An 18,057-nucleotide genomic window follows, 5' to 3' on the forward strand; every position below is an offset into this window, starting at 1 on the left:
ATATAAATTAAATGGGGTTCTTAAAATCAATATATCAATTTCAATAATGAGATTATTCACTTATCATTCATACGCTTTTACTTTTTATAATCACTTATTTACCCTCATAATCTTATAACAGATAATGTTTAGGTTGACTTTTAGATTATTTCAAGTATGATTTTTTTACACGATAACACAAGAATAATTACTTATCTAAATAAGTAATACTTACGTAACTATTACTTAGTTAAATAAAAAATCGAAAAATTTAAGAATTTTTCTTCCATTTGAATTTGTATGGATACAAAATATAAAATAAATTATCTGATAAAATGATGTCAAGTCAAAAGATGATTGTTTTAATTATAATGTTTAGGTTAATTTTCAGATTATTTCAAGTATGATTTTTAACGCAATAACACGAGAATAATTACTTATCTAAATAGTAATACTTACGTAACTATTACTTAAATAAAAATTCTTAAAAATTTAAGAATTTTTCTTCCATTCGAATTTGTATGGATACAAAATATAAAATAAATTATCTGATAAAATGATGTCAAGTCAAAAGATGATTGTTTTAATTATAATGTTAAGGTTATTTCAAATATGATTTTTTACGCAATAACAAGAGAATAATTATTTATCTAAATAGTAATGCTTACGTAACTATTACATAGACAAAAATTCTTAAAAATTTAAGAATTTTCTTTCATTCGAATTTTTATTGAATTAAAATATAAAATAAATTATCTGAGAAAATGATGTCATGTCAAAAGATGATTGTTTTAATTATAATGTTTAGGTTAATTTTTAGATTATTTCAAGTATGATTTTTTACGCAATAACACGAGAATAATTACTTAACTAAATAGTAATACTTACTTAACTATTACTTAGTTAGATAAAAATTCCAAAACATTTTACTTTTTTTCCCATCCGAATTTGTATCGAAACAAAAAATAAAATATTCGAAAAAATGATATCAAGTTTTAATATATCCGTTTTGTTTAAACTTTGAATCAGTAGCCATTTATACATTTGACCACGAGGATCGAGTCCCGGTGGTGATAACAAGGTTGATTTCTACTTCCGACTTATACAGAGCATAAATAATAGAATAGGTTGACGAATGTGATAAACAGTATATAGATTAAATTGAGTCTTAAATAATATAGTAGATGGTGACAGGTGTTTTAGTTTCCTAAAATTTAATAAAAATGCGAATAAGTTTCACTAAAATATTTCATCATGAAAAGTTAATGCCCTGATGAATGATTGAAAAGTTTTCTTACTTTTGATTTTGATTGAAAATTATTAAAGAGTTAACTGTTTAAGTTAAGGATTTAACGGTTTTTGTGAAAAGAATTGACTGATTATTAAAATAAAATAAAAAGGACGAACAGAAAAAATTATGAAATAAAATCTAATAAAACAAATAAATTTCCCAATAAGGTTAATTTTTAAATAGTAACGCATTTTTCTTAAATTGTAACTTAAGAAATCAAAATACTTAATTCAATTGTTTCGTTTTTCTTTGCTAAAAATAACATACCATAGCAAAAATAACAATCAATAAAAAAATTGTTAAAATGGGCAATTTATAATTTTATGTTTATTTTATTTTACGTTTATTTTAAATTTAACAATGTTTCATTGCAAAAAAGATCATCATTTTTTTAACATAGGATTAAAATGTACTCTAAAACTTACGCCTATATGTTACGTAACTCTAACAAATTGGAAAAAATTTTATTTCGTTCTTTTAAACCAAAAAAATTGTTTTATCTATAATATTAATCGTAATAAGTTTAGAAATTTTATTATAAACTTTTATTTCTGTTGTGTTTTACGTTACTACTTGCTCAAGATCACTTTGCAATCCTAACTGAATCATTTTAATTAATATGAAAGTTTCAACTGCAGCGTAGCATTTTTCATAACAATTTGTTACATTTTTTATTAGAACATTTGGAAATCCTATGGTAAACAAAGAAAAAATCTTAAAGCCCTAAATCTCAAGTAATTTCGTAAACACAATGATAAGATTACGCAATTTTGGTATCTCACATCTTTTTAGTTCTTCATAGTCTCAATAGTTTTTATGATTTATTTATTTGATCTGAAATTTTACGACTCCTTGTTTTATTTACTTTTTACTAATAAAAATGAAATAAAAATAGAATAAAATCAATGAATCAATATTTTCTTGTAGAATTTCTTAAAACAATTTTCCAGTTTACTTCTTGAAGCAAATGAAAATTTATTTATTCATAAGTAATTGAAAAGTATGATTAAAGCATTATTAAGTCATACTTATACTTTTCAAACATTTTCTATCAGCTTTTCAAACTAATTGAAAATTGATTGATTGCTTACATGCAAATTGAGTGCTAACATTAGCATAATATTATTTGATATTAACGTAATGCTACCCTGATTTCAATGCTTAAAGTTACTCACTACTGCTAATAAGTATTTGGTTAATAAGTATTCAAATTAGAGTATAATTTACATAAACTATTATATGACACTAATCGATGTCAAATACGATAATATCAAATACCAAAACGCTTTATTTCCTTCTTGAATCTTTTCAAATAATATAATATCCCTCTATAAAAACAAAGTGCAGGCTTGTTATTGTCACAAAATAGTAGTTTCCATTGGATACTGTTAGAAGCACAGTACTGTACTGGAAAGAATTCCGGATAAAATTACGGTAACGAACTTTTTATCGTAATTTGGTCCATACCGTAAATCTAATTTTTACTGGAACATGTTGTACCGGAAGATTAATAATCTGATGTACTGTAATTTTTACAGTAATAATTACCGTAAAGTCACCGAATCACACTAATTAAACATATATTACAGTAAAAATTATGTATAATATTTCATAGTAAAAATAAATTTAAAATTAAAATGGATTTTACGGATTGCGGACACACCGTAATTTTTTACAGAGTGCTAGATTTGAGTACCACTTAAGAATATTATTTCGTGTTACTTAATGGAAAAAAACGACCAACGACTTAACGTAAATTTATTTTTAAATTTTTTGATGCTTTATTTTATTAAATATGAATAATTCGTTAATAAATAACTGCTTTAACTCTATTACTAATTAAAACTTTATGTTTAAATGTATTAATTAGTTTAATTTAGACAAATCGCAAAAAATTTTAAAACCTTCTGAGAAAACAAATAAAAGTGTAAAGGTCAGAAGGAAAATAAAGTGATCATTTCAAGTAATAATGAAATTAAAGTAGTTTTTGAGACTTTAACTGTTATCAACTAATTTAGCTTACAAAGGTATATTAATGGCAATATTTAACGAACAAAAAATAGCCCTCTTTATTCATTCAAACTATTGTTTTGTATTATAGCATCTAATTTTCCTACATTTTTTACATTAATGATATGCAACAACTACGATTACAAGAACTATGAAAGTCCTGGAAACAAAAAAATTTTAATTTTTCTGCAACAACCTTAGAAAAGTTATAGATATGGTTTATATATTTCTGAAATGTTTCTGATATGGCTCAGATAACATCTCAAAAATATTTTATAAAAAAAATAACATCATTGAAACATTTAATCGTTAACTGAAAATGCTAATTTTTTTTCATGCAGCAGTAATAATTTACTAATTTATTTGTTGCATCATTATAGCTTACCCTGAAGAAATTTTTAAACGCTTTTCAGTTTCACCTGAAAAAATAAATCACTTACTAATTTTAATTTTACCCTATTTCTGAAATAGGCTTCTAGAATGATTTGTCCGTTCATATAATAACTCAAATATTAACTTAAAACCTATTTTTGGGCCGGGATAGCTTGGGATGGACCCATGTCCAAGAGGTCATGAGTTCAATCTCACCGGCGAAGATTCCCTGTGTAGTAAATGGTGACTGGTGAACGTTAAATCTGTCGAGTCACAAAGTCTTCTATGCTCGCATAACAAATAACACCTCTGGGAGTACTAAATTGTAGATTGATCGTTCTTAGTTTCAGGTCAAAATAATGATTTGTGGAAGAATGAATAGATGTATGAATGGGTCCGCCCTATTAACGGACTACGACGTGCGTATCTGAAGTCGTATTCTTGGTCGTAAATTGCGCCGAAAAACAAGAAACGCACCCTCTGCCTTAAATTCGCTTGGTTTTACCAATCAGGCTTGCGGCAGGCAAGTGACATTAGAAACAACAACAACTAAACCTATTTGTAGATTCCAATGACTGTATGGTTGACTAAGATTGCAAAATTTTTATGAAGATCGCGGATTACAAAAAACCCTTAATATCAGTGATAAAAAATTGAAATGCTTTGTTCTAAATTAATGATCATCAGTTTAAATTAAAATTTCCTCTTTTTCAGGGCTTCTCTCATGGGACGTTAAACACACCAGATGTGATTTAGAAGGAATTGACGTTGTTTGCTCGCAGATTCAGTCCTCAAAAGAACCAGAAAGTGGTAAGTATCATGCGATAAAAAAATGTGCAGAATGTAAAAATCTCAGAAATGAGGTTTAGTTAAAAACATTCGAAAAGAGAACAAAATCATGCTCTTAAATAACAGAAAGAAAATTGACAATATTTATAAATAAACTTTTTCTGTCTAAAAACTTTTTTTTGTTTTATTCCTCAAATGAAACAAAAAGGTTTTCAGAAAAAAATTACAATTTTTGTAAAACTTTGAACCAAAGGCAAAAGACATTTAATGAAATATTATAAGAACACAAATAAAGGAATTTTAAAATTAAGACAAACTGTCAAAAATCTTCCAAAATTATGAGAGGCGAAAGATAGTATTACAATTACATTTACTGAACTATTTAAAGAATACAAATAAAGCAATTTTAAAATTACGGTAAACTGTCCAAGAACTATCAAAATTATGTGATGCAAAAGATACTATTGCAATTCTATTTACTGAAATCTTTGCTTAAAACAAATAAAGGAATTAATTCATAAACCAACACTTAACACATTGCAAAAAAAAGAAGAAAAAAAGCTTCTTTTGAGTTGAATAAAAAAAAAAAGAACATGATATGGGTGACCACTGATAGATTTGCACATTTGTGTTAACTGCACATTATGCACATTTATCAGAACTGCACATTTATGCTAATTATTTTTTAAAAAGTTAAGCATAGTTTATAGAGAAATTCTGTTCATTCGTCTAATTATGGTATATTTACCGAACTAAGAATCTGTTTTAATGTTTCGAAAAATGAAATTAAAACATTTTAATTAATTGTTGTGAACAATTATTTTATAGCTATAAAATTAGGTGCAAAAAAACTTTCATTAATTACTGAAAAAATGCATTCATACGGTACAAAAAAATACATACATACATTCACAGAAAAAAATACAGCATACGGGAAAAATTACGGTATAATATTTTAGGGTAAAAATGGATTTGACAGTAAGACAGTAAAATAGATTTGCACCTAAACTGCCGATACTATATACCGTAATTTGATCTGAAATTTTATTCAGTAAAGGATCAGTTCAGTAAACTGTATTTCATGTCTAAGCGAATCACAAAAATTTCCACGTAATTTACGTGATATATAAGGATGTTATAATTATATAGTAGCATTTGAAATCAGATTAATATATTTTTGAATGTAACTCCCTTTCACGAGTGTAGCTTGTAATTGAATCGAAATATTTTCAAAAAAATTCTGAAGAGAATTTTTAAGGAGGGATAAGATTCAGATAAAAGTAAAATATCGGCGATTTTTAAGACAATATAACTGGTTTGCTTCAGACAGAGGCCTGAATTCTGTGTGATTCCTAATTAGCTGAATAAGATTATTATTGACGATTTTACAAATATATCTAAAATTTGAATTTTAAAGCGGTTTCAAAGGTAAAGAAAAACATCAACGGTCTGAGAATCATTCTTGAGAATCCAAAGACATGACATCTCAATTTTGATGGTCTGCAGAGGGGACATCTCCCCAGTTTTGTTATTATAGCACTTTTAAATGGAACAGCTTAACGAGGACAGGTATCGCGCACCCCTTTTCCCTTCATAGACTGCTCAAAGCGGTCACCCATCCGCTCACTGACCGGCTGCAATGCTTGAATTCAGTAATTTACGGGGAACAGTTTTTATTATCAGTTCACCATTGGACCATGATTGTCTAAATATTTAGAACAACTTAGCTGTGCAGAAATTGACAATTTAAAGTAAATTGTATTATTTAAAAATATTTGCCTTCCAAATATTACTGAATTTCGTCCTTTATTAGATCAATTAGATTAACTTATTATGCTTCAGGAAGTGGAAAATATATCTACAAAGTTTAAATTTTCAAGTGGTTTCAAAAGCAAAGAAAGTATCAACTGCGTCAAAAGATTATAATGACACGCTGTTTTGACTGCTTAATTTAAAATGCCATGCGTAGAACTTAAGTAGTAGTACTTTATTTATGTCGCAATGGAATAGACTATAGACGATGGTCGGGAATACATCCTTAAGAATCCAAGGTAGGCCATCACAATTTTGATCCTCTGCAGAGGGGATGGCTTTCCTGCTTTGGTAGTTCGACGACTTGCACTCGAACTAGAGTACATACTTTACAGTTAAACAGTTTAAAGAGGACCTATACTGCTCACCCTCAGTATCTTTACAGACCAATCAAAGAGATAACTCAACCACTCTCTGACAGCTGCCAGTGATGCTTGACTTCAGTAATTTACTGGGAACTGTTTCTTACGGTCAGTCTACTATTAAACCCTAATTGTTTAAAAATTTAAAACATAGCTGAGCAGAAAGTAATTGCTTTTACTTATTAAACTCGAACAGTTTAAAATTTCAAAATAAACTGCTTTGCTTAAAAAATTATTTCCTTTCTCAATATTACTGAATTTGACTCTTTTCTGCACCAACAATACAAGCTTATTATTCAACATCAAGTGGAAAATATGCCGTGTCAAAATAATTTCTGTAAAATGAATAATTGCTTAAGAATTTAGATTTGGTAGATAACTTTTGTTTTAACTTTGAGTAATAGCGTGTTATATGCAATATCTATGTTTGAAAAGAATTACATCACACATTGCAATTTACTATTTAACCCAACTTAGAACAGGAAAATGGGGTACTCAGTCAAAAATTCCAGATCAAAATTATAGTATAAAATGCAGCACTTTAATTCAAGAAACTAGTCATTTTGTTTTAAAAACTCTTTAAAACTTTTTTAAAGCACATACTTATAAAAATCACGAAAAAGAATTTCTTTAATTGCTTTTTAATAATATTACAAAAATATTGTACTCAATTCAAAAGAAACTTAAAAAATTTTTTAAAAAACTCATCTATTGTTTGTATTGTTATCAAAGTTTTCTAGATGAAAAAAGAATTAAACGTTTCAATGAAAAATGATTTTTAATAAATACTAGAACTTTAGAAACTATAAAATAACTCCAAGTAAGACATTAAAGTTTCTGTTCCCTTAAAGTTCTTGAAGCAAAACTTCTTTGGATAAAAAAGAAGAAAAAAGATCATGATATATTTCTACTTTCAAAACTGTATATAGTCTTCAGCACGATATATTGTGTGTTGAATTCTCAGTAGTCTTTTTTTTTTCTTCTTCGGTGTGTTTGTCTTGTTTTTCTTAGGTCATAGATTTCAACTCACGCATCACCTAATTTATCTTATCGCTCGAGCATAATGGTTAAAAATATGTTCTGAAATAGTGAAGTATTTTCAACAATTCGAATTCATATGTAACTAGTATTCTCAAACAATATATGCACAGTGCGCAATATAAAAAATGGACCACCCAGAATAACTTTTGATCTAATTTGATCTTCACGTTCTATTACTCAATCTTGAGGATTGAAGGGCAATGGCTCAAGGATTTCACTCATGCTAATTAATTAATGCAGACGATATTTTAAGCTATGAAATAAGACACACAAACGTACTTTTTGGAATAAACATGTCATTTTCGAATTTTTGACCCTCAAAATATAGCCACAATTTGGAAAACTTGGTCCCAATAGTTTCCTCAGGAGAGGGGTCCGAAATCTGCACCCCTTAATGCTAATTTTACTTTTTGCGACTTTCGCCATATCTCGAGAACTATTCAAGAGAATTGAAAAAATTTTGCACAAAATTTTAAAATTTGGTTATATGAATATTAATCCATGCAAAACCTAAACTTCAATAAATATTTATTATTTTTCACTATTTTGTTTATGAAAAGTAGTAAAAGTTTGAATCGTGAGATTTACGATGTCTCACATCATTTTAAAGCATGTAATTTTCAGAAATTTGGACAAACTCCATCATATAGTTTCTGGGAAATCGAATTGTGAAGACACGATTTTTTCAAAATTTTCGATTGCTCAGATTGATTGATTAAAATGTTACAATCAACTGATTTGGCCTATTTTACCGATTTCGCTCAAATTTCGCATTTTGACATGTAAAGTTACATTCTCTGAAATGGTGTAGAAAATGTAAATCTTACACTTCAAAATATTTTCGAATATTAATAAATAAAATAATAAATAAAATAATAAAAAATAATATTAAATGATAAATATTTATTAAAAGCTATTTTTTCATGGAATTTACATTGGCAGGGTGCGTAGCCAAATTATTCAGCAGAGCACTTTTCAAGCACTCAAAAGATATTTTTAAGAACTTTAAAAAAATGTCATAATTGAACAGGGTGGGAAAGTTGTTGACAATTGACAGTTTTATCTTGTTTTAACCATCATGACAAAAAAAAACTTTTGGCATTGTTAAAAATCACGAAGTTTTGAATCATATAAAACGAATGGCGTTTTCATACGCTACAGACTGGAAATACGCCGAAATAGATAGGAGTTGAATTAATAATGAAAACGTTGAACAGAACAATGTGAACTGCGTCTTTTTTGCATAATTTTCAGCAAAAATTAACATGGTAAAGGAAAAATCTCATTTTGAAAAGAGGAAAATTAAGCACTTTTTAAAAACACCCAATGAAAAAAAAAGCACATTTAAAGGGCTTTTAAAAGACGAAAATCGAAAATAAGCACTTTTAAGCACTTTTTAAAAACGCTACGCACCCTGATTGGATAAACGAATTTTAAACATGTGAGCAAAAATCCTTCAATTCGCTTAAAAAGTTTTAGAAATATTAATGGATGCGCAAAAAATAAAATTAACATTAAGGGGTCCAAACTTAGGTCCACTCTCCTGATCAAACTATTAGAACCATATTTCCCAGGTTGCGGCTACCTCCTATATTTTGGGAATCAGAAATCCGAACCAGTTGAAAAAAGGTATATTTATTCAGAGAAAGTACATTTTGTGTCTTATTTCAAAACTTAAAATATCGTCTGCACTAGATAATTAGCATATTTGAGGTCACCCCTTTAAACCATTTTGATTGTGTCCTAAAACGTTATAAATATTCGATCATTGGATCAAATGTTATTCCCGATGGTTCGTTTTTTATTTTGAGCACTGTACATAGGCGAAAAGATTTTGCCATTTCAATGCGGATTGAGAACTTAAACGTACCTGATTATTGAAAGAAGTAATACAGACGGTATTCGAGATAATCACTCAATATATAAATACAGCAATGATTAAGCAAGCTTATCATTCGCAAAGAGTAAATTTGAAAAATATTTATTTCGCGCCAAAATAAAGAATAATTTAAAACTGAAATATATATGAATGTGCCAAAAAAACTCTTACATCTTGTTAAATTTCTAATATTACATTTATCTATAAATTGAAAAAAAGTGCTTGAATTGAAATACCCTTTAAAATTTATCTATCTATCTATCTATCTATCTATATATATATATATATATATATATATATATATATATATATATATATATATATATATATATATATATATATATATATATGTCATAAGTCTTTAAACTTTGCCACCTAGACTAGTGTTCGGTTTTTCGCTCAAAAGTTCTTGCCATCAGAGAGACTTTGAATTACGCCATCCGTTCTGAAATAACTGAGGCCTATATTCTGACAGGCGGCAAAAGTTCAACTCAATGCTTACAAAACTGGCCGAAAATTCTAAAAAAAGGTCGGACAAAAAATATTTTTCAAAATTTTAATACTCTCACATAAAAGCTAAGTTTGCCTCCAATGGATCCCTCCCCACGTTAAGATCCTCAGCAATGAGAAGGTGGACTTGCTTGCGGAAAAGGGAAGTGTTCTTCCTTCTATGACTTCTCTTAGGCTCTTGGCATCCGAATTTTTTTTTTTTCTCATCCACGGGGCTAAAGCAAATACTGCGTGCAGAGTCCCTCCCGCACACGGTTTTATTTTATTTTATAACCGTCGTTGAAAAGCCGACCTAAATTTGAGTTTACGACTACCAATGTTCAATTCCGTAGCCTTGTAATGCTTACACACGATTGGTAAGTTAGAAATCGTCCGGGTTTGTCCCTAAAATTCGAAGGCACAAGGTCTGCACAAACTACATCGGTCAGGTTACGAAACGGTCACATCAAATGTTTAAAATTTGTCAACAGGGAAAAGACCTATTCACATTGCCCTTGTTCCTGTCCTGCTTCTCCTGCTCATATACTTAATTATATTACCTCCTCTGTGAGGCTGCTGTAGAGTAGGGAGGAGAATGGACTAGTAGAGCTGTTAGAACGGCATGGTTTCATGGACATGATCTGGACCAGGGGGACAGAAAGCAAGTCTTTAAACTTAATGAAACTCACTTAATGGAAGAAGTCTTTAAACTTAATGTTCACAGAGAGTACGATTTAGTTTATATAAACATGAAAAACTTATGCATTTGTCTAGCATGTATACAACTCTTAAAAAAATTTATACAAGTTGAAAAGATTCCGTAGCCTTGTAATGCTATGGTTAATATGTATACATATTAACCTATTCCACATAGAACACTACCGAGAGTTACCCATAAATGAAGATCTTATCAGTAAGAACTAAAACATATCTCTTTAAGATTATATTAAAATATTTTCAATAAGTAGTAGAATCTAACAAAAAAGTATCTATGAGTAGAGAAATCTAACAAAAAATGTACGAGACATTGCATTTTAATTAATTTGCATTATTGTATGTATAATTCTCATTCAAAAATATGAAGTACAATTTAGTGTTTCGAAATAGGACATTAAAAATATTTACTTCAATAAATACACAACATTAAACTAATAAAATTTCCCCTGTGGTTACTTTTTCCTTTTACGGGTGAAAGAATAAAATAATCAAAATGTCGATAAAAATGATGGGAATATGACATGAGGTGTAAAAGTCGCTTGCCCAAAGGCAGAAGTATAAATGACTTTTAAAAACTTGATATGAAACTTTTCAGAATGAATTTTTGAAAGTAATATCAAATTTTAACTTTTGATACCTTTAAGGCTTGTATTTTGCGATAAAGTTATTTAAAAAATATAACTATAAATCTAGGAAGTAAACTATAATTATTTTAAAACACTTAAATACCATAATAATCAATTAATAATCAATTTATTTAAAGATTGTAAAGGCATTAAAGCACCCAACTTAGGACGAGCCAAAAATCTGAATTAAACATTGAATTTTTAATAAGAGAAAGAAAATAAATAATTAATAAGAAATCATTTATGCTATCCAAGATGTCATGACATCGTACACGATTTTCTGGCATTTCATGGTTAAAGCATAAATATAAAAGGTAAAAAGTTCAAGGACATGCCAAAAATCTGATTTAAACATTGAATTTTTAATACGAGAAGGAAAATAAATAATTATTAATAAGTAATAATTTAAGCTATTCAAGACGTCATGACATCGTACACGATTTTCTGCCATTCATAGTTAAAGCATGAATATTCATTGAGTGTTTTTGTTATTTTATAATTTGAATTGACGAATATTAATTGATATCTACCAATTAATATTTAAAGTTTTTACAAATTAATCATTTTTTAAATTAATTACGAAACAATAAAAAATATAATTATTTCTATAATTATTTGGGGACTCATTCCTTGGATTAATAAGTTCATGTTTTTTCATTGTAGGTGAGCAAACAATAAATAAAAGCTACAATAATTTCATATGATTTTCTATTTTAGTCAGTGTATCATTCAATAAATTTTTCCATGCCATTATTACTTGGATTTTGATACAATCATTCCTTGTTAATATTTTTAGAATAAACAAATAATGAAATATTAGAATGGTTAAACGATTTTTTAATTTTAGAGTTGCAAATAGATATTTTTTAATATCTCAAAATCAACACACCTATAAGCTGAATAAGTTATTAAAACTTAATAACTTAAATAACAAAACATTAATCGGTAAAATCAAAATTCTATACTTTCAAATTACTGTACAAACTTTTTTCATGACTCTTTTTTGTAGTCTTTAATTAAGAAGTAAATACATGTCGCATGTATGTTCTTAGATAAAATTCCCTCTGCGATTTTTCTTTCGGAAATATCTTGTTTTATTACATCAAAATATTACTAGCAATACGCATAACAAATAATAACTTTACGACTTGTAAACTTGCCATATAGCTACAAATAATCAAATCAGATTTTGTAATATGGGGGAAGGCAAGGAGCATCAGAACTACGTTAAGTAACATTTATTCACATATAGGACATAACACTGGACAATACACAAAATACAAGACACTTAACTTATTAGAAGAGGCCGTCTGCCTCGTCGGCTACCATCACATACGATGTGTGTGGGGAGGGAAGGGTGTGCGCCATGATATGCGTGGGGAAGGTGCGCAATGATATATGTACGTGTGCATGACGTATGGAATACGCTTCCTACATCGGCCATCATGACCAGGAAGGCGACCTCGCCTGGTGTTACAAGCAATAAAATTAAATCTGAAAACTATCTACCAATACAATTAAAAAAAAATCTGAAAATTAAGCTGACTAATATTTAACAATACAATCAAATAATTAGAAAATTAATCTGAAAAATTTTAGCAAAACAATTTTTTGTTTACATTACAATCTTCTGAAATACTAGAATATAAGAAAATTTCATACATTACCGATAGTTAAACAAATATCAGTAACAGCTTTTTCACATTTCAATGAAACATTAATCTGCAACTGTAAATATTCTCTAAAACAAGATAAAAATAAATCATTAAATATAAAATTTAGAGTCAATGATATTAAAGGAAGGAAAAAAAAGTTTAGTTTCTTGATAAAGTCAATCAGTCTTTCATGAAAAAAAATGACTATTTTCAAATAGAAAATTAAGTTTTTTCATTATCGTGAGGCCATGGTTTCATATACTCTGCACAAGTAGAGGTTTTGAAAGGTCCATCGACGAAGTCACATTTCTCTACGTCATAGGTGTCATTACTTTTGATTTTTGTCACTTTGTAGGGTCCTAGAAATTTTTTCTTTAACTTCAAACCTGGACCAAACTGTGTTCGCTTAATTGCAACTAAATCATGAAGTTTGAACTTTTGTGCCTGCTTACGACGGAGATTATAATAACGGCGATTTTCATCTTGAACTTTGCAAATTTGGTTCTTTGCGTTTTTGCGTAGTTCATCTCGTTGTTGTTGAAAATTAGCTGTTGTCTCATCGTTTAGCAGTTCTATGATCTTGATATCATTTCTCGACTTCATTTTCGTACCAATGAGGAGTTCGAAGGGCGTCATCTTAATACTTCGCTGAAACGTTGAGTTCAGTATCTGTTGCAGTTTGGGAACATGGGTATACCATTTCTCTGGATTGTCTGCTGAGAGTTTAGAAAGGACGGCAATAATGGTGGAATTTTGTTTCTCAACTTGGCCATTAGATCTTGGTAAGCCTGCTGTTATGGCAACATGAGCAATTTTTTCTTTATTGCAGTAATCTTGAAATGCAGCAGAGGTAAATGCAGATCCTCTGTCAGTTATTATTCTGGCTGGATTTCCAAAGATATGACTTTGCTTTTCTAGTCTATCTATGACTTCTGCAGCGTCTGTGGATTTAGTGGGATAGAGTCAACTGAATTTAGTAAAAGCATCTATAACTGTGAAAATGTGTTTATATTTCTTCGAGGTGGTTGCCAGCGGACCTAGATGATCTAAATGAAAAGTGTGAAGAGGTGAGTCATCTTTTTCGATTGGATGTAGCATACCGTCTTGTTTGCCACGTTTTCGATTTGCTAGGATACATGTGACACAATTTTTAATGCATTTCTCAACTTTATCTTTAAGATGTGGTATGTAAAAGTCTTTGCTGACCAATTCTTGTGTACGTAATACGGCAAAATGACCACGTTCGTGAGCAGTTTTGATGATGTTGGTCTGCATTTCGTCAGGTACTACAATTAAATCGATTCCATTAACAGTTTTGAACAATAATTTGTTCTTTAGTATATAATCATCGTGAGGTGTACTTTGAAGAAGAGTTTTTATTGCGGTTATTTGGTCATCAGTTTGTTGCGCTTTTAGTAGCTGAAGATGTAAACTATCTTGAATGACCATGCACTGTGGAGAGCGACTAAGAGCATCTACGTGACACATCTTTGTACCAGTTCTGCGTTCTATAGTATAATCAAATTCTTGAAGATATAATGCCCATCTAGCAATACGGGAATTAAGTTCTTTTTTGTTCAAAGTTTTCACTAAGGCGTCGCAATCAGTTACTATTTTAAATTTGGTACCAAGCACATAAATACGAAATTTTTTTAGTACTTCTACAACTGCGAGTACTTCTAGTTCAAAACTTGTATATTTTCTTTCATTGTCCGATGTTTTCTTTGACATAAAAAATACTGGATGGAGTTGGTTGTCAAGAATAGATTTTTGAAGTAGGACTGCCCCCAAACCATCTATTGATGCGTCAGTATGAATCTCAGTAGGAGAATTTTGATTATAAATACTTAAAACAGGTTTTTGGGAAAGTAAGTATTTTAATTTCTGAAATGCGGTTTTCTGACCAATTTTAAACTGAAAGGGGCTGTCCTTACGTAGTAGGTCACTTAGAGGTTTTGCTATAGTGGAATACGAGGGTATAAACTTTCTAAAATAACCAGTAAGTCCGAGAAATCGTCGTACGTCTTTAACATTTTTGAGATCTGGATAGTTAAGAACGGCTTTAGTTTTAGACGTAGAAGGTGATAATTTTCCGTTTTCTATTACGTATCCAAGAAATTCAATCTTATTATGTAAAAATTTGCATTTTTGAAAATTTATTTCAAGTCCATAATCACGAGCTACATCAAGAACAATTTTTAAATATTCAAGAGCTTCAGATTCATTAGCAGCAGGGATAACAATATCATCCATGTATGGCAAAACAATGCCTTTAGCAATTAGGTCTCGAAAAATAGCATTTATGTAACGCATAAAAGTTGATGGACCGTTACTAAGACCGAAGGGCATACGTCTGAATTGATATTGACCATTATGTGTAACAAAACTAGTGAATTTACGACTTTTTTCATTAACCGGAACGTGTAGGAACCCATTTTTCAGATCAAGTGTAATAAAAATTTTAGAATTTTGAAGACAATCTAAAATATCATCAATTAAAGGAAGAGGGTAGTTATCTTTAATTAATTTTCGATTTAAACGTCTATAGTCAATACAAACTCGAGATTTACCATCTTTTTTACGAACTACCACAACTTGACTAGCGTACGGGGATGAACAAGGTTCAATAATTCCATTTTTAACCCATTCGTCAATTTGTTCGTCTACAATGCCACGCTCAACAAATGGCAAACGTCGGGGTTTATGAAAAATTGGCTCGTCGTCAGTTAGTACGATATCAAGTTCAATATTTGCAGTTTTCTTTTTCTCTGGCGAATAAGCAATTAAAAGTTGCTCAACTTCTATACGAGTTTGTTTCGAAACGTTAGGACCGATATCATAAGAGGGAGAATCGTCAGAAATTATCATAACGAAATTTTCAATTACATTATCTGAGGGTTTAGAAATTTTTGAAAATTGAACTCCGACAGGTGAAATAGAGAGGTTTGCTTGTTGAATAACGTCGCAATCTATTATTAGATCATAATTTGTACAATTATTCGGCACAACAGAAATAGTTACAGGGAAATTTTGATCATCAATAATAATTTCGGAATCAAAAGAACCGATGATGTTTGTTTGTGAAAAACCAAAACCAGTTAACAATTTATTGTTTCTTTTTAATGGTGGGGCGCCTAAGTTTGTATATGCCGCTTTTCTTAGCAATGTCAAATTGCTACCTGTGTCTACTAAACCATTAAGTTTTTGATCAGATATTATTACTTCTTTACACATATTAAAATGAGAGGGAGATTCGTGAACGGTATTTACATTGGCATGTGGTGCAGAATTATAATTTCGATTATTTCGCCTACACTCTGTGGATTTATGACCAAACAGATTACATAATATAGATTTGGGACCACGTGAACGATTAGGACACGATTTAGATAAATGACCGATATCATTACAGTTAAAACAACGTTGAGGAGCTCTAGCTGATTCTAAAACATTCAATTTTGAAGGCTTTCTATAGTTGTTTTGTTTTAGGCTATCATGTGTATGGAGAAAATTTGAAGAATTTGGAATATTGATCCTATTGTTTACTACAGTTTCATACGTACGTAATTTTTGCTTAAATTCCGAAAAAGAATTCGCTCCATAAAGAATAATTTTTTCAGAATGTGTTCCATAAATTCCATTTATAACATACTGAATTATAGATGATTCATCAATTGTAGAATCACATCTATTAGCTAATTCACGCATTGAATTAAAATATTGTATGTAAGTTTCGGATTTCAACATTTTACGTTTTTCAAGTTCTCGATGAATTTCTATTGAAGTAACAGTATCTGAAAATTCTTTAATTAATTCCTCTTTGAACGCGTCATACGTATTTAAATTTCTTTTTGAAAACAAAAATGATTTGGCAGTTCCGCAAATCAAACGCTTGGCAAAAATTAATTTCTGAGAGGAACTTATAGCTGGGAATAAATCAAAATTTTCCTCAACATCTCGAAAAAAACTTTTAATAGAATAAAAATCTTCACCCGAAAATTTTCTACAATTAGAAGAAATGTCTCTTAAAAGTAACCAGAACTGTGAATTCATTTCCGAATTCGCTAACTCATTCGAAAAAGAAAAAGGATTTACATTGTTTTGTTTACTAAATGAATTATTTTGATTTGAAGAAAATGAAAGACCTTGAATATTTGATACAAGCTCTTCACTAACGGGGGTAGTTGGCTGACCTTGATTGGCGCCTACTGAAAAATCACAAGCATTAGTATTCTGATTTATTGGATTCGGCGGGAATATCGGATTATTAGTTTCATTTTCGTCTTCCGATAAAAAATCTGTGCTTAAAGTTTTTTGAAATTCAATAATGTTTGATAAAGCGTTTAAAATAATTTGACATAAAATTTGCTCATCACCTTCAACTTCTAAATGCAACAAATTAGCTACTGAAATAAATTCTTTTAAAGAGAGAATAGCTAACAAATTTTCCTTATGTTTTTCGAAATCAAAATCATCAGGAAATGCTGAAAAGTTTCTTATCCTTTTTCTCGATGTTCTATCGAAAACAGGGAGTGCTAGTATTGAATTTAAAGCTTTAACAGCCTGAGTAGTTCCGTACTTTAAGGAATTGGCGATTAGGGGGATGTCTCCTAATTTTAGTGCCATGATTAGTTTACAATGGAAAATTTAAACAAATCGAAATTAGATAAACAGAGATTAAGAATTAAACAATTCAAAACAAATTAACGCGGAAATTGGAACTGTTCAAAATTACTAATCTTTTGAATTCAATTCTATTTAACATAAAAATTCTGAATACGAAATTAATAAAATTTCGCCTACCTTGGTATTGGGTGCAGTCCGTCCGTCAAAAAAAAATATTGTAACATATCGTCCAGTAGAAGAACTTCATTTATTGCCTTTAACACAACACGTCTGTTTGTTAACGTCTTAATGCAATTCATCAAAATAAAATGTAGAACGTCTTTGGTGCATTTTATTTTTCGACAGCTTCAGGTATCTAGGGGTATTGTTGTCTTAGGATTGCAGGAGGGAAGGCCGTGCCCCCAAAATA

At 29.6% G+C, this 18,057-nt stretch overlaps 1 protein-coding gene across 2 annotated transcripts in view; it reads left to right on the top strand.

Annotated features, from left to right (window-relative positions):
- LOC107455881 (uncharacterized) overlaps positions 1-18,057 on the top strand; it is an 86,744-nt gene that overhangs the window by 41,085 nt on the left and 27,602 nt on the right. For both annotated transcript variants that reach the window (XM_071183344.2, XM_087167975.1), the window contains exon 2: positions 4,367-4,462. In XM_071183344.2, coding sequence (XP_071039445.2) covers positions 4,367-4,462 — 96 coding nt within the window. The remainder of the gene's footprint in view (positions 1-4,366; positions 4,463-18,057) is intronic.

This window comes from Parasteatoda tepidariorum, chromosome 7, assembly GCF_982258835.1.
Source record: "Parasteatoda tepidariorum strain Cologne lab strain chromosome 7, Ptep-v5.0, whole genome shotgun sequence".
Classification (NCBI taxonomy): Eukaryota; Metazoa; Arthropoda; class Arachnida; order Araneae; family Theridiidae; genus Parasteatoda; species Parasteatoda tepidariorum.